The 22104-nt window shown below is 39.0% G+C and overlaps 1 protein-coding gene across 2 annotated transcripts in view; it reads left to right on the top strand.

Moving 5' to 3' along the window:
- The window catches only part of SOS2 (SOS Ras/Rho guanine nucleotide exchange factor 2), a 56069-nt gene that overhangs the window by 21311 nt on the left and 12654 nt on the right, over positions 1-22104 (top strand). For both annotated transcript variants that reach the window (XM_030039832.1, XM_041118526.1), the window contains exons 6-13: positions 56-199; positions 4642-4752; positions 6896-6994; positions 13067-13194; positions 13588-14243; positions 17081-17162; positions 17862-17984; positions 21450-21553. In XM_030039832.1, the coding sequence (XP_029895692.1) occupies positions 56-199; positions 4642-4752; positions 6896-6994; positions 13067-13194; positions 13588-14243; positions 17081-17162; positions 17862-17984; positions 21450-21553 (1447 nt within the window). The remainder of the gene's footprint in view (positions 1-55; positions 200-4641; positions 4753-6895; positions 6995-13066; positions 13195-13587; positions 14244-17080; positions 17163-17861; positions 17985-21449; positions 21554-22104) is intronic.

Genomic DNA, 22104 nt, shown 5'->3' with positions numbered 1-22104 from the left:
ACATAAGCAAAATAAATTATTCTGAACAATTCTAAGATAAGTTTTATGTTTACAGGATATTGACGTGATATTTAGCAACATTTCGGATATTCATGAGCTGACAGTGAAGCTTTTAGGGTTGATTGAGGATACTGTTGAAATGACTGATGAAAGTAGTCCTCATCCTCTGGCTGGCAGCTGCTTTGAGGATCTTGCAGAGGTATGGTGTTTTGTTGGTTTGGGGGGGGATTTTTTTCATGGGTTTTGGGGGGGTGGGGTTTTTTTATTGTTTTATTTTCTTAGTAAACTTTTGGTGATGACTCTGATATCTCCGATTAAATTTGAAGTTGTAAAATGTCCTTTCAATAAGCTCTGAACAGAGATCTTCCCTATGCATTCTTTAGTAGGTTAAGCTAAAGTGTTTTTTCTACCCGTCACAGAAACTGTATCAAGCAGGTAAGCACAAAACTAAAATCTTATTTCACAGCGGAAATTAATTGCTATGATCCTGTAGGGATATGGATTTGAAAAGTAACTACCTGGGATTGCTTACTGAAGGAAAGTGGTGCTTTGATTTTTGTAGGCACTGGTTGTCAGACCCAGGGCTACCCAAAAATCATAGCAGCTGGATGTAGATCTGCAAGACGAGTGACTTGCATAACTCTGGACAGTGAGCTAACCCAAACAAAATATGTTCTTAATTCAGGCAAATGCATTGTTGTACATCTGGAATGGGCAATGTCTCTGCAAAGCAATGACTCTGGGAAGGAATGCGGTATCAAAACAGCCGTGCAACTGAACAGAAACTTACTGTTCAGTATTGTAGCAAAAGTGCTATTGATACCCATTGGCCTATAAAATAGATACTGAAGAGTAGGAATAGGGGAAGACACTGCACGCAGATTTGCTGTGGCTCATACTGGAACATTATTAACAATTATTTTGGCAGGTTTTTTTTTTTTAACGGGCATTGAAATACTGGAAGGGCTATAGAAGAGAGTCACAAACCTGAAGTTTTTGAGAAAGTGCTTTACAGTGAGATAGAGCTCAGTTTAGTCAAAACAGGATACGTATATAGGTACCTTCATGACCTGAAAATGGAGTAGAAAATGACTCTGGAATTCAGCAGAGGGGTGCACAGCAAAAAAAGCAGTATCTGAAAGGCAAGAGGACAGTTCAGCTTAGAAATGTACCACACCTTTCTAACTGTCAGGGGACCTAACTCTTGGAACAAATTACCAAGGTAGGTGTGGAGTTTTTGCTGTCTTTGGACACGCTAAATGGAGTCTGCTTTTTCTTGAGAGGGGTATTGAGCCCAGTTTTTCTGAACCAAAATGTAAACCATATTGACTGTATGGCAGAGGAAGTCAAATGAGATGTTCTGGCCTGAGAGAGAATAGCTTGGATGAACCACATGGTGAATGTGAAGTTTATGGGTTTTATCTTAAAATTACGATGTTTATAAAGAAAATGACAGCCCATAAAACTTCCATTTCACTTTTACATATGTTCAGTTTTTAAAATCTGAGGACTGCATGAACACAGCAGTACCATTTGGAAAATGATTACATTTTTGTGGGTGTGAAGAATACGGGTCCTTCAGCCCATGTGCCACTCTTACGAATATACTATAAAGATAAAGTTTTCCTGGCATTACTTCAATAAACCACTCATGTGACGTATCAGTAGGAAAGTCCAGTTGACAAGGTGTTAGCTCTTAAGTTGTTAAAGCATAATTGCTTATATAATGATAAGGAGAAGCATTTGAACAATGAAATAAAGTAAACAGCTGTTATATTAAAATTGAAAAAAGACTTAAAATTTGAAATAGTACAGCACTATCCTGGAAAACGTATCTGCGTCAGTTTATTGCAGAAGCTACTCTTAGGCATCCTGTGTTTTAAAGGAAACAAATCCTTTTCAATGTGTAAAAATCTCACCTGATTTTCATTAACTGAAAAACTTAAATAAGAAATGAAGAACAGATTATTCTTCAAACCTTTTTATGTAGGTAGTAAGTTTGAATTTAATAATTCCGTTAAGGAGGTCTTGCTCTGTATTAATTAGGCTGTTCATTTGATCGTCTCACATGTTGAGATCATCTTTCTGTGAGTATTTGCAACAGGGATCATTAAAAGAGAGATATGAAAGTGAAGTTTTGCTCTGCCTATCTTACTGCCAGGCTTGTTCACTTAGTGAACATTTTATAATGTTTCCATTATAAAGGTCCTTCAACTTATTTGGAAGGATAATTGGAAACAAACAACCCTTGCAAGCTGGGGTCTTCCTTGCTCTGTCTGTTTTTCTGCATCAGTTCTCTGGAAGGTTTAAACATAAATATTGTACTGCTTTTGAGATAAGGAAGTACAGGGAAAACAGAACATTTTTTTCCTGGTGTGGAGGAAATTCAAAAACTTGATGCCTTACGCATATGAGCGGGAGATGGATATTTGTTAATCTGCTGGTAAAAAAATTTTACTTGGCGGTAACTTTTACAATTCTAACTACTGCAATGTGTTTTAATGATTGCCTGAGATAATCTCTTTAGTGATGTTGAGCTAGTGGCCGGAGAGCCTTAGAACCAAGGGCAGAGGGTCTCTGTGCTACTTTGAAGTGGTCTTCAGAAGGCAGCTAATAAAGCAAGGTTATTATCAGTAGGTTGTAAATTTGTTATGCTGGTATTTGCGGTTCCATAGGAGAAGTTTTAGGTATCCACAAAGCAAAAAAGGTGGAAACCAGTGCGCTACAGCAAAAGGGGCCGAAACGTATAAACACCAATCCAGAACTGTATGCTGTATTAAGATAACTTACATGGGCATCAAGTTAATGTCTCCATGTTTCAGTGACTTTTGCAACATTGCAAGTGTAAGCCCCCTCTCCCCCCTTTTTTTATTAGTCTCTTGGGGAAGATACCTAATGCAGTTAGTTTCAATCTTGCGTTCAAAAAAACAAAACCAGAAACTCAAAATACTGATTAAAGTCTGAGTGGAAGAGACTGAAAACACTTCTGAAATGCAGTGAAAAGTTTAAAAAGACAGTGCAGAATAAATATGTATTGGTCTGGCTCCCCCAGTAGATTTGTATGCAAGATTACATTTTGAGTAGCAGTTCCAGCTCTGCTCTCTGCTTGTGTCCTGTGGAGCGGTGGACCGAGCCGGTGGAGCAGCTGCAGCCATCTGTCCATTCGTGCTTACTACCTCTGGATGCAGCTGAACCCACACCCCATGGCTGACTTACTGCTTCTGCAGAGGTTTATGTTCATTTTTTTCTTGGCTAATATGGCAGAGAGAAACTGTATATGCAGTATTATTGTCCCCTGTCTTTAATTTGGATGCTGTAAAATAAGACCCCTGTATGGTATGCTTGCAGGTAGTGGGGCAGGTGTGGAGTAAACGAAAAAAAAAGAAAACAAAAAAAAAAAAACAACCAGGCTGTAAACTGGATTCAGATTCTGCTTAAGGAAACCAGCCTGTTCAGTTAGAGAGTGTCTAATCATTTCTCTTCAGCTGCTGCTGCTGAAGTGCCAAACCTTCCCCCCCTTTCGCCCCCCCCCCTCCTAGATACAATCTAATGCGAATGGACAACGATGATTAGAACTTGATGAGGAGAGTTGAGAGTGATGATTACAATTTGCATGTGAAAAGAGCATGCATTCTGTGCCTCTCCTCCCCACAAAGAGTTTAATTGCAGCTGCCCCACGAGTAAGGTAAGAAATCCCCTGGACCCCCTGCAAATGGAAGACTTGAGACTTCACCTGAATGTTCAAACGAGCCTTTGTGGTGTTCGGTACTCCCAAATCCTGCAGCCTGTATTCTGACAAGCACTTCTGCATTAAGGTGGAAAGAGGTATGAGCTTATTCTGGGCATCGTGCCATCAGCACCGGATAACCCGGTGATTCATGAGTGATTCAGCCCAATGAATCTGCAGAGACTGGGGAACAGCCTGACAGGCTTTGGAGCAGGTGATCTATGAGCAGTCATAAATTATTCCTGCAGAGATTCATGTACAGTCAGGTTTTCATCCCGTCCTGCTGTAGCTGATATTACGGAATCACAGCCAGATACTTTGTCCAGAGCCATAATTTTTGCACCTGAAACCCTTGGTGTCATTAGAGCACTTCCCTCTCAGACTCTTTCCAGACTAGCTGCTTTCTCCCAGAGATATTTTCCCAGCCTTCCAACACGGCCAGAGAAGTGAGCAGAAGTCCAGTGCTTATGACTGACCATTCTTACGTGATGTACCCTGAAATGGTGGTGGTACAACAATGCCTCCTTGTGACAGTCTCCAAAGTTCATCTTTACCTGCACTTCTTTCTGAAGTGTCATTCTTTATTGACAGAGAGGAGGCAAATTGCCATTCTGTGTGAAATGTGGGTGGGCTGAAGGCAGAAACTTCTCTTGGTTCCCACTGCTTCAGTAAAACAGATTTTGTGTTAGTGATAAGTATGGTGAGATTGAGGAATGCTGAGAAAATATTGTGTGCTTTTAAAATTTGGAAGTGAAGAAGGGTTGTGGTTTACTGAATATTTGTTTTGCAAAATCGATCTTTTTCTTGAAAAGTTCTACTTGTGTATCAGCTTATTAAAGGAATTAATTGTACCAGCTAGGACAGAAATATCTTGCCTCCTTCATGTATGTATATAATTCTCTGTTTTTATTTAGGAGCAAGCCTTTGATCCATATGAAACCTTGTCCCAGGATATTCTCTCTCCACAATTTCATGAGCATTTTAATAACTTAATGGCAAAACCTGCTGTTGCTCTCCACTTTCAGGTGAGTGCAAATGAGAAATACTGAACTGCTTTAGTTCTTGTATTTCAAAGGTTTGAATTTTTTCAGTAATTCTTCCTACTGAGGAAGAAATCCTCTAGATTCTGACCTTTTCTCAGTGTAAGATATTTGGACTCTGCCTCTTCCTGTAAAAACTGGACGTAGCTCTGACCCATCCATGAGTCTTTTGCGGGTTTTTTTTGTCCTCATCAGACTCTCTTGCTTGAGAATAGAGGGTGACTTCTCATACCTGCCACTTCTATTTCTGTTTTGCTTTTTAACACCAAACACAGGCACCCAGGCACAGTATTTTCATTTTCTTCCATGCATATCCCAGGGCCCCTTGTTCGGCACTGAGGCTGGGAATGGCAGTTTTTCTTGAATCATTTCTTTAATAGGACTATCCAGCAAGATCGTCTGTAATATTTTTATTTTTTTATTACTTCCTTCTGCCAACGTGGCAGATGTATTAAAGACTATTGTTCAGAAGACGGAGCTTGTGTTTAGAAATGCACTTAGGGAAGCTGCTGAGTAAGTGTTTGGTCAGTGGTGCTCCCAGCTAAACCCATTGTAGTAGCGCTTAGTTTGTACGGTTCACTGGGGCCCATGTCTCTGCAAGCTGAGATTCCTCTGAGCTGTTCCTTCAGGGTGAGTGTTTCCTCTTCAGCTGTGAGTGCTTGGTAAGCTGGATCATCTCACTCTTAAATACTACTTCGTGAATAAAATAAGGCCCTTTACCTACCTCCCTAGCAAATTTAAAGCCCAAAGCCCTATTCCAGATTAAATTGGTAATGGAGTTATTTGACAGTGCATCTGGCCTCCTTTCTGACTCTACTCACCATAGAAAGGTTTGGGCTTTCCTAGGGATGTTCCTTCACGCTTCTCCAAGCTGTGGAGCGAAGGCGGAGGTCCGAGCTCTGGGCCGTGGGACGTATATGAGCTGTCTGGCAATTGCAGAGAGATGCAGCCAGAAGTCTTAAACAGGGGGGAGAGGTCACTTCCAAAAAGGAGATCAGGTAATTCAGTTTCTGTTCAATAGTTATCTTGATATGGAAGATGGCAGGGATTTCACCGTCCTTTGGAAAACCTCTCCTCATCTTACAACCTGAATTATTGTGTTAGGTAACTGCTGGGAATGGGAAAAGATTTTGAACTCATTTTCGAAGTCTTAAACTTGTGATTCTCAGTTTCTGAGGGAGAGGAGATACTAATTAATTTCTTGAGTACTTGATGAGACCTCCATGTTTCTGTGGTGTATTGGATGTAAATTGAAGCACAGCATACATAATTTGGAGAAAAGGACATTAGAGGGAAGTTGGTGACAAGTTTATTAGATTGTATGGGAGTCCTGACTGATCTTTAACATTCCAGTGTTTTCTTTAAATTCTACAGCAAACTGCGGTCCAGGGTAAAATGTGTTGTTTTGGAAATGGGTATGAGCCTTTTTCAAAATATATTCAAGCATTTTCTGTGTTCTGAGATGTGGCTGTTGTGACTGGGGAATAAGGTGTGCAGCTTAGCCGTAGACAGTGCATTATTTTTTAGGTGTTGTCACCTTGAACTAATGCTATTAATTGAGTTCTGCAGACAGTGCTGAAACACAAAGGTGCTAGGGATTGCGATATGAGCACCTCTACGTGAATTAAAATATGCTTATAAAATGACTTGTATGTAACTTGGTCCTCTAGCTTCTTAAATTTGATTTGCTACTTCTGGCAAAAATGTGGACCATCCAACTGGTTACCAATTTAAGGAGGCAGATTGTGCTAGCATTTCTTGGGAGGGTTAGGGGTGTTTTCAGAGCTATGGGTTCGCTAGTGAGTATGCATCAAAATCCACCCGAGGCTGTTTGCAAAAGGGTGCTTGCAGTGCCTGGAAGAGGGTGTTTACAGGTTCCGTTTGCTTGATGTCAGAGTGTTTAAGTGTCTCTGAATCTTACAGAGTCTCATTGGACAAAAATGTTTTTTTCAAACTTTATTGTCTTCCTTACTACTAGATGTAAGCGTAGAGTAACGTAGATCAGAAGGGACACCCTGGATGTGTCTAGCACAACCATCTTGCTCAAAGCAGTACTAACTTCAGGCCCTTGTCCAATACCATTTTGAGTATTTCAGTGCAAGTAATCCTGTTTATTTTTCCTTTTCAGTCTACTGCTGAAGGGTTTAAAGAAGCTGTACGATACGTCCTCCCACGACTCATGCTTATCCCAGTCTATCATTGTTTGCACTACTTTGAGTTACTACAGGTAAATGAAGCCACACTCTTTTTTCCTGCCAAAAACATTTCTTAATGTTGGAGAATCTGAGCTTTTAAATAGGTGATTAGATTTTACATACTGCTTCTGAAAACTGAAAGATATGAAAACATTAATTTGACACCAGTTAGTATATGTCTGAAAAGTAAAATCATGTAAAAAAAAAATCTGCAAAAGCATCTGTTGCTCTGATATGAACATTTGAAGTAACTATTTTATTAAATAAACCTTTATTGAACTTGAGTTCTAATATGGTTAAAAATTTGATATGCAAATCGAATTTCTTCTTTCCTTTCCTTCTGAATTTTTTTGTCTGTTCAGAAAAAGCTAGGCATAATGCAGATCAGTATTCTCAGTCTCAAGTCACACTCCAGTTGCAGCACAGCTGATCTTATTTTGGTGGTTGAGGAGGCACTTCCTTTCAGCAGAGTGAGAATAATCTGTTCTTAATGTTCAATCATTTGTCCTGAGCCCTAAATGGAAGAGGTACAGCAAAAAAATATCATTTTTCATAGCATACCACACTTTCTGCATATTGAGGAGGAACGGAAATAAGCACTACTATTTTCTTATTTTCTGTCTTCTAAGAAATTACATTGATGAAATGTCAGGCTTTATGGAATTCTGATTCAGATGATAAAAAGTTATTCCTGTAGGACATACAGGAGGTCCTACCATACAAGTTGTTTAGGTTGGCATCTAGTCTGTATTTATGAGCAATTCTGCCGATTGAGGCATTACTTATTTTAGAACAGCCTCTATTGGTTTGACCACAGATCACTTGGCACATATTTTATTGTGATGTGTGCTAGTAAGGTGGTTAACATCAGTAGATATTACCCTCGGGTATAACAGCTAAAAGCCAAAAAGTAACTAAGCATGTATCTTTTTGCTTACAAGCAAATGTTTTTGCTGTGAGTTACAAGAAGAGAGGCCAGCAGTCAGCAGAAATTTAACATCTGAGATCTATAATAATCATTCTTGAATAAGAAAAATAACGTTGCTGTAGAAAATGCAATTATCTTGAAAAATACTTAGATCAGAGCTTTGTTTAAGTAGTTGAGGATAATGAAAAACAGTTTCTCTTTGCCTCATTGTGTTGGGAAAGTTTGTAATGCTTATAAGGGTAAGTGAATTATTAACTAACTGGGATATACTTAAATTAAACAGGTGAAATATCCTGTGGCTATAGCTGACATTTTGAAATAGCAACAGAAATTACACTTTTAAATTCCCAGTGTAAAAAGTGATACTAGCAGTGTTGTACAAGTGTGTTATATAGTCTTCCTTTGTATTTCAAAGGATTTAATTGTATGAAGAAAGAAAAGGAAACTTTGCAATATAGAACTTATGTATAATACAATATAAAATTTTCTCAGAAGAATCTCAAGCCAAAAAGTAGCAATCATTTTAAGAGCAGGTCTGTAGTTAATATCTGGCACATTTTTTTTTTTTAAGTTTAGTCTTGTTTTCATTATGTCTGCTGTGATTTTTTTTTTTACATATCCTGATTTAGATAAGTAAATAGAAGCATGATATATTTTGACCCATGAATCACACATCTCCAATGTATGGATTACCATTATTTTGTAGACAGGTTTAAATCCAAGTGGTCTCAATAAATTTTAAATCTTTAAGCATTTCTATTGATAGTCAGTTTAGAAAACAGTTAACAAAGCTGAAAAAAAACCCCAACCAAAACAACCCTAAGGGTCAGTGAACTTTTCTCTAGATTACTGTACTGTCTCTATTGAGAACAGAAACTTTACATTGCCATAGTTTTAATATTTGCCTTCATAAAGCTTATGTTTCTATAAGGACATCTTCCAAAAGAAAATAAACTGATCAAAGAACTAAAGGATGACAGCAGAAGCATGACATGGTTCTGCCAGCCTTGCTGTGAAGTGAGCACTGATAGCTTTGCAGATAACGTCTCTCTTACAAAATACTGTAACTTCCCTTTCCGTAAGGGTCAGTTGCATACGATAATTCTCTGGAACTTCTTAAAATGTTCTTCTTTCACGTTTAAAAGACGTAATTGGATTAGTGACCTGTACCATGCTGAAGGTCAGGCTAATTAATGACCCATTGTGTCTTAAAGCTGGGAAATGGAGTGCATCAGTATGAAATCAAAGAATGAAATCATATGGTGCAGCTTTGGGAGAATCTAAACATTTAACTGATTATACAAGCTGTGTAGTGTTTGTCTCCTTTATAGGGAAACATTAACATATATGCCTTATTGAGCAGAGTTTTGTGTGTTTTCAAAACTTAAGATTAAATGCTTTGCATGCAAACTTGGTATTTTTTTCTTCAGTGACAGGAAAGGGTGGCTACTATTTATGTTTTAAACCATGGCACAGAGAAGAGAATTTGGTTTTCATAGCCTGTTTTAAATCTGTAATGCTGCGAGAGTTTTCTGTCTTGTCTCTTGGGGGCTCCGAGTCTGCTCATAACTCCTGTTGGTATTGATGGGATCAGGTTATACATGCACATTCTTAAATGTCCTCATATCTTTGAAGAATAAAGTCTGGCAGATAGTGCAAAAATATTGTTTCTTCTGTTTGTTTTTAACTGGGATAATACAGCTGGATGCTGCATAAAAGATAATATTAGGCCATGCCTTTTTTTAACTAGAGAATTTTAGCAGTGAAAATGATTAGATTTGACCTTTATCCATAGTGTACAAGATTTCTGAAGAGAATTAGAATTCAGCTGCAGAGGCTGACACTTGGCTGTCTTGAATCTTTCTAACTTTGTGAGCATGGAGCAGAGCAGAAATCTTAAATACCACTCTGTAGCGAATAATGGTAAATACAGAGTCTTTTGTTGTGATCACTTTAGTTGCAGGTTTAAAATTTGAATTCTATGTTGCAATTTGAAAACATCCTAAATTTACTGCAGTGATTTTTAAAAAGCAGAGTGTTTTTAGGGATAGAGAAAGTATTTATTCAACAATGTTAGTATATTACAAACTGTTGCTACGGCTTCTCTGTTACCATTGTATCTGTCTCTAGGAACCTTGGTTGAAAAAGAGCTAGAAAAATGGAAGCAGAAAAGCAACAGAATACTCATATTTTCATGGCTTCAGTAGGGAGAGAAGCTAAGATTGAGACTGTTACTCCTAAAGAAAGTTACCAAAAAACCCCTACTGAATTGGGAGGTAAATAAAATAATGAATGATTTACAGAAATGCAGGCCTCGATGTTTGCTATTTTGCAAAATAGCAAAACTAAAATGAATGAAATTAAAGTGTGAAAAGCTTGAAAATTCTTTCAAGCTGTAGAACTTTTCTTCTTGGTGCAAAAACTTGTTTGTGCAGCCTCTGATGCAGCATCTGCGTCAGAGACTCCTTTTTGCCTAAGGAAGAGGCATAAGGGCTGGATGTCGTTTGGAGGTCCCCATGTTGAATTTGTTTGGTTTGGCGGCTTTTTGTTCACAGCCATATAGAGGTCACCAGGAAATAGTCTTTGAGCACCTTGAGCCAGAGGGCAGGCCCTGATGACCCTTTAATGTTGATTGCTTGTTCAAGTATTGACAGAAAATGAACCTGCTGTGGTTTGTTTCAGGATGAATGATGATAGCAAAGGTTGAAGGAATTCACACTAAAGAAATAAAACTATCTTGAAGGAAAAAATAGTGGTAGTGATCAAAAGTTGTTAGGTCTTGCAAACAGGTAACTCGGATTCTGACTGTAATATCTTTAATTGATTATCAGAGTATTTGGGTTTAAAACACTGTGCTTGGCATTTCCAATTATGAATGCTGTACATGCTGGCAGTGTAGAGGAGAGCTTAATGTTTCATCAGACTTTCAAGCTCCAGGTATGCTTTCATAAATGTGTCAGAGGTCTAGGAAACGTTATTCGTTGAATGCAGTGCAAAGAACACAAGGGGTCATATAATTCATCCGAATCCTGAGCAAGATGCCAGTTAGGTGTATCATTAAAATCCTGAAGGTAAGCAGAGGTCTGTTCAAGTCTCTGTTCAAGTCCAAGGCTTTCCTGTATTGAATAGAGAGTATATCCTTCCTTCTCATGTGACTTGCAGGCACAAGATTATCCCTAATTCTTGCATGTGACTTGCTGTGTTGTTATCAAGCAACCCAAAACATATGAAATTCAGCCTTTTAATCTTTCCCACTGTTACCTAATGATTGACTGACAGAGAAGCCCCAGTCAGTATTCTACAGGATCACCGTGGTATAACTTAAGTGAACAGTGTTCTTCATTACTATTTTCTGACAATTTTCTGTACAATATATTGAATAGTTAATTTTCTCAGCTTATCATCACTGGTATTTTAAATACAGGACCCTCTTTTCCCTTTTCTAAAGATTTACATATTTTCTTTGTCTAGCAAGCGTGTTACACTTTTGCATCTGCTGTTTAATCGGAAAGATGCTTGTTAAGAACTGGTATTTGGAAAAGCAGATGTTAGTCCAGCAGTTACAGAGAATGAGATATGCTTCAGGTGCTCTGCCTGATCTTCAGGAATCTATGCATTAAGGTGTAGAAATAGATTAGATTACTTCCGAATGTGTGTATTTTTTTTTCTTTCTTAATACAAAAAAATCAAAACATGCCACTTGATGTCTGTTAACTGCCAAACACAGCTCCCTTTGGAAAGGTGATGCAAGAAATTCTGCTCAGGACATGTGAGGAGAAAGACTATTTTATCAGACTCGATAGTTTTTCCCACCTTTAGGATTTTGCACTTGTCATCTTTTCACACTATATTTATGTTCTTTGCCTTTCTGTGGCTGATAGCAAGGAAAAGAAGGGTGTCCACAGAGGTAGACATCTTATTTTTCCCTTCCCTGTACTGTTCCTCAGCTCATAAACTTCCCAGAAATTTTTGGCCATGAAACTTTCATTTCTCTAATATGCAAGATGGAGATTGTTTGGGCATGTGAAAAATAAAAATTTTAGTAATTTAAATTACGTGAAGAGAGTGGCCCAATCTGGTCAAATCCTGTTCTCTCAATTACTTTTAGAGGAAGCTACATATCCTTGCTGAGGGAGCATAGTGGGGAAAGGAAAAGAAGGCTTCTGCCATGCTGAGTGATTGTAAGTAAGAATTCTCTTAAAGTATGTAGGTAAAACAGAGTTTATCCAAAACTGCGTGGCATATTGTCTTGACTTCACCTAGCAATCTATTTGCTTGAATTTTCTTTAAAATTCATACAATCTTGAACATGAAAGGGGTTAAAAAGAAAAATATCTTTTATTTATAATCAGTAGTATTTTAGGAGTGATCACCTTAAAGAACCAAAAAGAGAAACTCTGTGAATAGGCTTTGCTCAAAGCATATTGCTACCAAGTGTATGGAGATGATATGAAAGCCTGTTGAATTCTCTAATTCAATAAGTTTCTTCCTAGTAATGGAGACAGATCTGGTCTTTATAAAAAGGAAATACACTGATTCTCGCTGCTTTTACATTTTGCTATTAGCAGCAAATCTTGAATTTCAGACTTTTTTTTTTTTTTTTTTTACTATGTTAGTTTGCACTGTGCAAAATTGACATTTCTTCTGGAAATAGATGAGTTTGCTGAAGATGGCAGAGTTTAGAATGGTAAGGAGCAAACAGGGAATCTTGGTCATTCCATCTTTTAAGTTTGCTCTGAAATGATGAGATTGACTCATTGAAGGAATGCTACTCTACGCATAGTTACATAAACCAGCATTTAATTCTCGGCTATTTCAAACCTCCAAACTATTTAATAAAATCAGTTGTGAAACAGGACATTGTTGAAAACATAACAGGAAAACCAGTATCTGACAGTTGGCATTGACTCTCAGTAGAATGGTAAAGGGTTTTCTGTCTAAACTCTCTCCTGCTCTCTCCTGTTGAGTATCTACTGACTTCTGAATATCTGACAAATGTGTTTTAGTTACATGCATAGCTAGTTTTGAGTGTGCTTCTAGTAATAACGCTCTCATTGACTTGAAGTCACTGACCTCTCTGAGTACAGTAGATAACACCGTGTAAGAATGTTTTTCATTCTTCCTACCCTTCTATAAATTAGATAAATCTAAAATAAAAATGTTTATTGTGTCACAGCAATTGCAGGAATGCAGTGAAGATGAAGAGGATCGGGAGTGCTTAAAACAAGCCATTACTGCTCTTCTGAATCTGCAGTGCAGCATGGAGCGGATTTACAGCAAACACTCCCCAAGACGTCGGCCTGGGTAATAATCCACAAAACTACTCTGGTGTCCCGAAGTTGGCAGAAAAGGAGATAAATGATGTGGAAGGAATTGTAATTTTTTTTCTTGTTAGATAATCTGTATATTTCCTTTTCAAGGCATGACTTTATGCCAGTTTTCATTGTAAATGGTGTAGCAGCCCAAAACCTTCACGGTCCACTTCTGTGAATAATGTCAGTATCCTACTCCTTCCCTAGCCAAAGCAATGCATGTGGCTTTTTTGGAACAGTAAACTTGGTTAAGGCATATTTAGGGCAAAGAAATAATGATACAAACAATGAATTCAGTTGATTTTTTTTTTTTTCCCCCCCCCTGTCTCTTGGGTCGGCAAATGTGGAATGTGCCCATCATGACTTTTTCTTTTGTTCATTCAAGGGAGCCAGTCTGTCGCTTCTATAACCGACAAATAAGAAGCAAGCACTTGGCCATCAAGAAAATGAATGAAATCCAGAAAAATATTGATGGCTGGGAAGGCAAAGATATTGGGCAGTGCTGTAATGAATTCATAATGGAAGGAGGCTTGACAAAAATAGGAGCCAAACATGAACGCCACATCTTTCTCTTTGATGGATTAATGATCAGCTGTAAAACTAATCATGGTCAATCACGGCTTCCTGGTTACAGCAATGCAGAGTATAGACTGAAGGAAAAAATTATCATGAGGAAAATACAGATTATTGATAAAGATGACACATCTGAATATAAACATGCTTTTGAACTGGTGTCTAAAGATGACAACAGTATACTGTTTGCTGCCAAGACTGCTGAAGAGAAGAGTAATTGGATGGCTGCTCTCATTTCCCTCCAGTATCGCAGTACTCTGGATAGGATGCTTGATTCAGTGTTACTGCAAGAAGAAAATGAACAGCCACTGAGGTTACCTAGCCCAAGTGTGTATCGTTTTGTAGTGGAAGACTCTGAAGATAACATTGTTTTTGAGGACAACTTGCAAAGCAGGAATGGCATTCCTATCATCAAAGGAGGAACAGTTGTGAAATTAATTGAAAGGTTAACATACCATATGTATGCAGGTATCCTGTACATTTGTGTTCTATATGTTTTTTTAAGGTCATGCTTGTATTGGTGATGAAATTAATCCTTTCATCTTTTGTTTGTTTGGGTTTTTTTCTGCATATAGTTAAAGCAAGATTTGCAGAAAAAAAAACCTGGTATCTGTTGTCAAATCAACTGGCTTTGCTGGCAAAGCTGTAAGAAAATTTTGGGTATGCAAGCCCTCCCCCCTGCCAAAAAAAAGTATCAGTGGTCTAATAGGAACCAGTAGTGTGTTTCCTGAGACCATCATGGCTCAAGCAGTGGTGCTGTTACGGGCTGTGTGACTGTGGAGGAAGGAGAAGGTTGAGGTTATGTTTATTATGCTCCAACCTGCCACTTTGTAGAAAAGGATACAAATCACAATTGGCATTCTTCAGACTTTCCTGTGAAAGTCTTTACTATCTTAAAGCCACAGAAATGAAACCTTGTAGTAGTTACATGAAGTGCTAATGTTGATGAAAATGTTAGATTTTAGGTTTGGGGTGAAAAGCATGCACTGAAAGGGAACACAGTGAAGCTGACAGAAGGGTGCTGGTGGAAGTGGTGTGCAATTTCTGTAAAACTTAGTAATGGTCTCCTTTGTGCTTTTTACAAAAGTGCCCAGTATTTAAGTGAGTCTTTTTTGTAAAACCAAGGCTAGATAGTGTGGAGCTGTATATTTTTTAAAAAGTAAAAAAAAAAATACCATTTCCCACATTGAAGCTCAGTACTGATGCAAATATTTGCTGTGCAAGTAATCCATAGTTGTGTTGTCTGTGAGTCCTGAGTCATCCATTTCTAAAATGTGATGGGTTTTGGTGGCTTGTAGAGTTAGCCCTTTTCCTGAATGAACTGGTGTATTTGAGTATTAGTTTGACAGCGTAACTTCAGTTTTTATAGCGCAAGTACTTGCCACTTTGGCCTTGGGAATCTTCAATGAAAGCATTGCCTCTTGGGTTTCTGTGTGCTTTTTCCAAACAGTATTTGGAGCCAAGACTAACAAAATCATCTCCCTCAGCCTCCATAAGGGCATTTCGATGACTAACAGCATGTGGAGGGACTCTCAGCAGATCTTGGTGGTGCTTTTTGTTTGTATTTAGGTCAAGATACGATTTTTTTTAAACTGTCAGTTTATCATACGTTTGCCTTAGTTTCATATTTGTTTGAAGCAGGCCTTGCTCCAGCACAATGGCTCTGCATTCACAGAATGACCTCTGTCATGTCAAAGAAGTCCCCAGCTGATACCAGGATACCATGGGAGATAGCAGATGCAGAGTTAATAAACTCTTGAATTTAAATCGCGAGCCACTCTTAGTAGCACATTGCTTGTACTTTCTGTTTTATTGAGAATGTATTATTTTTGAAATTACTTATTTCTGTAAATGACAAAGGAAGCTACACAGGTTAGAGAGCAGAGTAGCAGCCCCCATTTTAAGAGAATTGCAGATCTTGTCTGCAGAGCAGAGATACTACCTGCCTGTTCAGTGGTAAGAGGAAGATTTACTTTTAAAGTGTTGTAAATAGTACTGAAGAGTGAATGTAGATGTGACGTGGAAGCAGAACAGGCCAGTGCAGGACTAGGGTGCAAACTCAGCAGCATTATCATAGAATGAGAGCACTATTACTCTTAGCTTGCAAGCACATTCCTATATATGGATCCCTTAAAAACGTTGAGCAGTGCTCTGCAGGGAATTTAAGCCTTCTTAAAAGCAGTGTTTGTCTTAATCTTTTGTGGGTTTATTGGAAGAAATTCGATTCCCACTTGTTGAAGACTGCTGGTCTAAGCTACCTGTACCTAATGCTGACAGATTCAAGACTGTTTACAGAACGGCAAGAAAAAAGAAACCCCTAACAACCCCAAATCCACACTTCTGAGTGAACATATGCACATGCACTTTTCTAGGCCAGGTTTTCCTGTATTTCAGCATTCATTTGCTCCCAGGCAGCTCTGGAAGCTGCTGCATACCACACAGTAACAGCGTCTTGCCTCTGTGAGGGGGTCTGCTGCAGGGATGTCAGGATTAGGACCAGATGATGACCCTTCATGGCTCACGGTAAAGTGATTTGTTTATCAGCTTGCTTATTCACGATCTAAGAAACTCTGTACCAGAGAGTGGAATTAAAAGAGATTAAGGGAACAATATCTTTCCTTTAATACTTCTAATATAGCAGAGTGGGCCCAATAAAACACGTGGTAGCTTGCGGATAGGCACGTCTCATGGTAGCACACCTACCGTAGCGGTGAGAAACAGCAGGAGGGAGGTGTGGTGGCTTGTGGAGATACAACATCTTGAACGGCTGCAGGTATTTGCTTTGTAAGGCCTCTGCTGCTTCTCATGTTTTCCCTGTTGGCTGCTCTGCAGAGGGTAGTTGTGTGCTGCAGTGGTGTGGCTGGGGCAGGTGTGCAGTCCCCACTGCTGGAGATTTTTTAAGAACAGGTAAGATAAGCATTTTGTTGGGGTGGTATAGGTATTTTTGATGTGAAGAGAGTAGACAGCCTAGTTCTACCATGTTTTCTTTGTCTTTATGAAGCCACGGAATAGCTGCATATACAGGGAGTGTAAGTCATTCCGCATGCTGAGAGTGAGACACAGTTTTTGAGAGAACATAGTATGTGCAGTTGAGTACTTCTACAGGGGAAATGTGTCAAAGAACTAAATGAAAGTTTCACAAGCAGTATTGTTTCTGGTACTTTTCAAATTACAGTGCTGGACTTATAACCTTAGTGTATTTTCTGCACTTTAAACCTTCTGTGAGAGTATGAGTCTTATTTCTGATATTTTGCAATTGGATGAAAAAAACCCCACTCCACTATTTTCTTACTCTATCTTTACAGATCCTAATTTTGTACGTACTTTCCTTACCACATACCGCTCCTTTTGCAAGCCCCAGGAACTGTTGAGTTTACTGATTGAAAGGTAAGTACTGGTCATCCTTTCTGAAGATACTGAAAGGCGTTGTGTATTTACCTGCTCCTTTTCTGCTTGGATTCTCAGTGCCATGTGGCACATGTTTTAGTGAAGTTTGTAAAACAGTAACTTTTACAACGGGATACAGCAATGCAAGTTTTTAGTGCAAGCTTCCTTTTCCCAGTTTAAAGTAGTTACCTGAATTAAGTATTAGCTAGAGCACTTGGTGTGCATCAGCTGTGGGGTGTTAATGTTTTGAACTGCTTAACTTGATCATGAGAGTGTATTTGAGTATGCCTAAACTCTCGATGCAAATAAGAACGGAAGTGTTCCAAGCGGTTTGTTTGAAAGGCACAGACTCTTAATGTAAACAACATTTTAATACAGTGTGATAAAGCTGCTCTTAAGCTTTCTTCTAATCTTCACTTAATCAAGCTAGGGTAGTTAAAAACCTTATATCCTAGTCTAGACATCTTGTGATGACCAGAGAACTAGCGAATTATCAGGGCGAGAGCTGGGTGTGTTAGCACTACATAGCTAGGGGAGGAGGGAATTCCAGGCAAACTGGATATTAGATGACTGCTTGAGTTCCACCACACTGATTTTTTTTTTTTTTTTTTTTTTAAATGCAATTGCTCTTCATGTCCTACATAAAGGGTTTGTGTTTTATCTTAATTGCCATCGGTTTCTTGGTGCTTTTATTCATAGGTTTGAAATCCCAGAGCCTGAGCCTACTGAAGCAGACAGGCTGGCAATCGAGAAAGGGGAGCAGCCTATCAGCGCAGACCTTAAGCGATTTCGCAAGGAATATGTCCAGCCAGTACAACTCAGGTTTATTTGCTTTTAAATTTGTTCTGTTAAAGCCAGGTTTGAGTTCACTGATTATATGGTGATCCTGGAGACAGTAATCTCTTTTGGAGACTGCTGTGGTGTCAAGTAGAGACTTATCACTGTCTGCAACCAGACTAATATCCCAAACCATGTTCTGATTAGTCATACTGACTTCTGTTGTTGTTGCAACTGTACTTTGGTTCTCTGCCACTCACAGCTGTGATCACCACCCACAAGAACGCTGTATTGCTGCTATGTAAAGCGGGTGTGGGTGAGAGATGTATAACTGAAAGTGTTTCTGACTGCATTTTGAATGGATTCCTTGTTAAGAGGCCCTATGAAGATAGTTTCTCTCTTTCCATTTTTTTCAGTCCTGCTGGTATTTTACTCCCTTTCCCAGCCCTGTTGATGTATTTGCACACAGACAGGGAGACTCTTGTCTGTACTGCACGTTGCAACGGGCTGCAGTGAATCTTCAAGGTCTTGCTGACCAAGCTAACTGGGGGAACAGTTAAGTGTTTCTGGCATCAATGAGGCTAATTGTTTCCCTGATAGGGAATCAAGTCAGGAGGAGACACAGATCACAACCAATATTTGCTAGAACAACTTTTATTCGTTAAACTGTTTTTATGAGTAGCATCGAGATGTTACTGTTAATGGCAGATAACTATACGCACAGTACCCTCACACAGTCATTCATAGTTACCTGTTTGGAGCAACAGCAGTTTAGTCAAAGTGAAGGGTCATACTGACATGCCAGTACCTTCAAGTTAGGTGTTCAGACAGTCACTTAGGAGTCCTATCTTCATCAGATACCTGTATGCATATATGTAAAAAAAAATATAATACTGTAGTGTTTGTCAATATATAGCTGCTGCCACCTTCTTGGATGCAGTCCCAAGTTATACAACCTCAGCGTAACCTTCATACTTGTGTGTGCTTGTGGCCTTGTACAGATTTATCAGACCCTTGGTGTTCTCAGTTTATCAGCTCCTGTGGGTTCAGCAGGACCACTAGTCTCCAGAGTTATCAGTTCTTGGGAGAGCTTCACATGCTACTTCTCAGCACATACTTTTTCTGATTTCAGCTTGCTGTTTTCTGCTAACTGTTTCGGCATCCGTCCACATAGGTGCCTATAGAGCCCCTTCAGAGAAACTCACACAGAATGGGCTTTTGTGACATAATTGGCTCAAAAGTTTAAATACTGTTGTATTGCTTTTGTTACTATTTTTTGTAGCTTACTCTACTAGCTAGGATGGAAGTCTCTTGGGGACCTCCTCACAGTGCCCCTTACAGATGCATCTTCCTGCAGCACTGCTGACTGCCATAGCTGAGCATGACAAGTGGCTACCAATGAACTGGAATCTGTAGAAAAGTTTGAGGCAGCAATTAACCATGTTTCTTGCTATTAATTTCCAAAATCAATTTAGCACTTTTGCCTTCATATGCTATGTTTGAGCTGTTTGACACCTGTGCCCCGTTCCAAAGTTTCCAGGGTCTTTGGTTTTGGTTTCTGGTTTCTTTCCTTGTTTGAGAGATTAGGGTACCTCTTATCGTAACAACTACTCTTTGCTGTCTAATTTATGCTGTGGTTGGTGAGTTGAGTCCTCTTACTGGTGCCTGCTTGATGAGATGTGCTGCTATTTAACACACACCCTTCTGTGGCTTATAGTTAATCTTTGAATTTAGAAGATACTACATGTTTCTAGTAGCTTGAAACTCTTAACTGTCTTACAGTTGAAAATAAGTGCCTGAATTTGAGCTGTTAGGTTGATATGCCCAGCACTTTGTAAACTCCAGCATTGTTAATAGCGCTGATCTCTACTTCAGGAGAGACCTGAGGTTTGGGAAGAAGGTGGAGAATGTAAAGATGCTCGTCTCTCCCTCCCTCCCTTCCTTCCCTCCCTAACACTTACTCCCCATATTGCAGAAAATGCTGTAGACATGGCACGCAGTGCGCAGGCAGGGAAATGGTAATGTCTTTGACTAGATGAAATGCATGCGAGGTCATGAGAAAGAGGGGGTGCTAAGCTGCAAATGCAGTCAGCACAACCAGGCAATCTTTCTTGCTTTTTCAGTATTATTGTTATCATATCTCAAAGTCAAAGATTGATTAGATAGGCTCCTATATTACTGTTATTGGGAACTTGTTTCAAAACGTCACTCCTTTTGACAGTTAGAAGCTGTCATTAATTTCTAGCCTAAATGATCTGTTTGGGTAGCCATTCTTTCATGTGATAAACCTTATTCTTTAACTTATTCACTGGAAGAGGAGAACTATTTAATTCTCGATGTATTCACATAGAGCACCCTTCATTTGACTAACCTAAACCAGCCAACTTCTCTAGCGCTCTGACTCACAACAGACTGGCAGATTACAATCAGTTGTCTGCCCTGTCCCTCTCAGATGTTCTTGCCCCCACTTTACGGGGCTGAGACACCACCAACAGTGGTCTGATGCACAGTTAGCACTAGTTTACCTTAATATCCTGAGCTGCAAAGAGTGGGGGAGTTCAGCAGCATCCTGCATACAGCTGAGCCACTTCTGCAAAGGGGTGATGGGGCAGGAGTAACCACATCTTTACTGTAACTATCTCCTCTGAGTCTGAGACCGAGACCGTGGGCTCTCCATTAACCCCATCATCCTGTCCCACCTGTTGAACTGGCACAGGGAAAAACTGTTGTACTAGTTGATGTAGGAGATTTTTGCTCACCCTTCAGGTAAGATGATACGGTGCACCCCAATAAATCAGAGTTTTGAGGTACGAGCTCAACTTGTTTTGCCTCTTCTTCAGGTAAACAGTTTTTTATTCTGTTACACCCTAAGAGTAGAAGGCAGAAGAGCAGTTGTAGTTAACTTTGAGAGGCTTGTTTATTAGTGGTCTGTTTAAGAAAGTGTAGGGAAAAACCAAGAGAAAGTTTAGTGTTATCCTTAAAAGAAGTACTGGATCTAGTATGGCCGTTTGTGTAATTAAAAAGTTGTAAAAGTAGGGCAGTACACTTGCAACAACTTCTAAGCTGAAATTTCTGTATGGGAAAGAAATAATTATAAATTTGTTTCTTACCAAATGGGAGATCCTAATCAGCTTTTTAGTTAAAAAAAAAAAAAAAATCAGAAAATTACGTTAGAAATACCAGTTTCATCTGATTTTGATAAGTTTTTTCCTCTTCTGAAACCACCTCAACACTAGCATTCTTTATATAAGATTTAAAAACCCCACCAAACTCTATATATGCCAAGACTGGAAAATTAGGATTTAAATACGTGGGGACTTCTGTGGTCATTGGTGCCATGCTTAGTCTTTGTTCTGCCCATCTGTCCATATGTGTTTTGATAGTCGTCAACTACATGAATCCGTAACTCGTTTTTTGTAGAATTGTGTTTCATTTAGTGTTTACGTAGGACGAGCCTTGGAAGTCCTTAAAAATGAAACATAATATTTTATTTTTTCTCTCCTTCCTCAGAATATTAAATGTTTTTCGTCACTGGGTAGAGCACCATTTTTACGATTTTGAAAGAGATCTGGAGTTACTAGAGAGATTGGAGACGTTTATTTCCAGTGTAAGAGGTATGGTAATTGGTGGTCCTGTTGTTCTTCCACATTTTGGTACAACCTGCTGATCTAACCCTGACAGGTTTTAGGCATGAGAATATCTTTACACACATGAGTAATTTTAATGACTTTAATTGAGCTGTTTATGAGACTCTACTTTACATGAGCAAGCTTTAGCCTGGAGCCTAAACAGCTACCAAAAATTACTTCAAACATTATGATATTTACCTTAAGTGTATTTACTTCTGGACAGTAATGTTCATCCTTGCGTGACTCTACAATAGACTTGTTAGAATTCAGGCTGTCACCTTCCTTCTCCCTGTGTTGTATTCATTGAGAATTTCTTCCCTGTTGGTTACTGAGACTGGTTTTTTTCCGTCTTGTTCTTTTCCCATTTATTAAAAGTTCCAGCTGAAAATCATTATCCTTTTAGGAGAGGATACTTGACCCATTTGGTATCATTTCCTCTGGAGCAATCCTTTATGAACTGGTAGATTTTTTTTGGCAGCCTGAGTGGAGGGCAACAGTGTTGGCATGTCAATTTTAATCATTATTCTGGCAATTCT

Source organism: Aquila chrysaetos, chromosome 2 (genome assembly GCF_900496995.4).
Source record: "Aquila chrysaetos chrysaetos chromosome 2, bAquChr1.4, whole genome shotgun sequence".
NCBI lineage: Eukaryota > Metazoa > Chordata > Aves > Accipitriformes > Accipitridae > Aquila > Aquila chrysaetos.
Note: the sequence above shows the minus strand (reverse complement) of the source record. Positions and strands in the feature narration are given on the sequence as shown.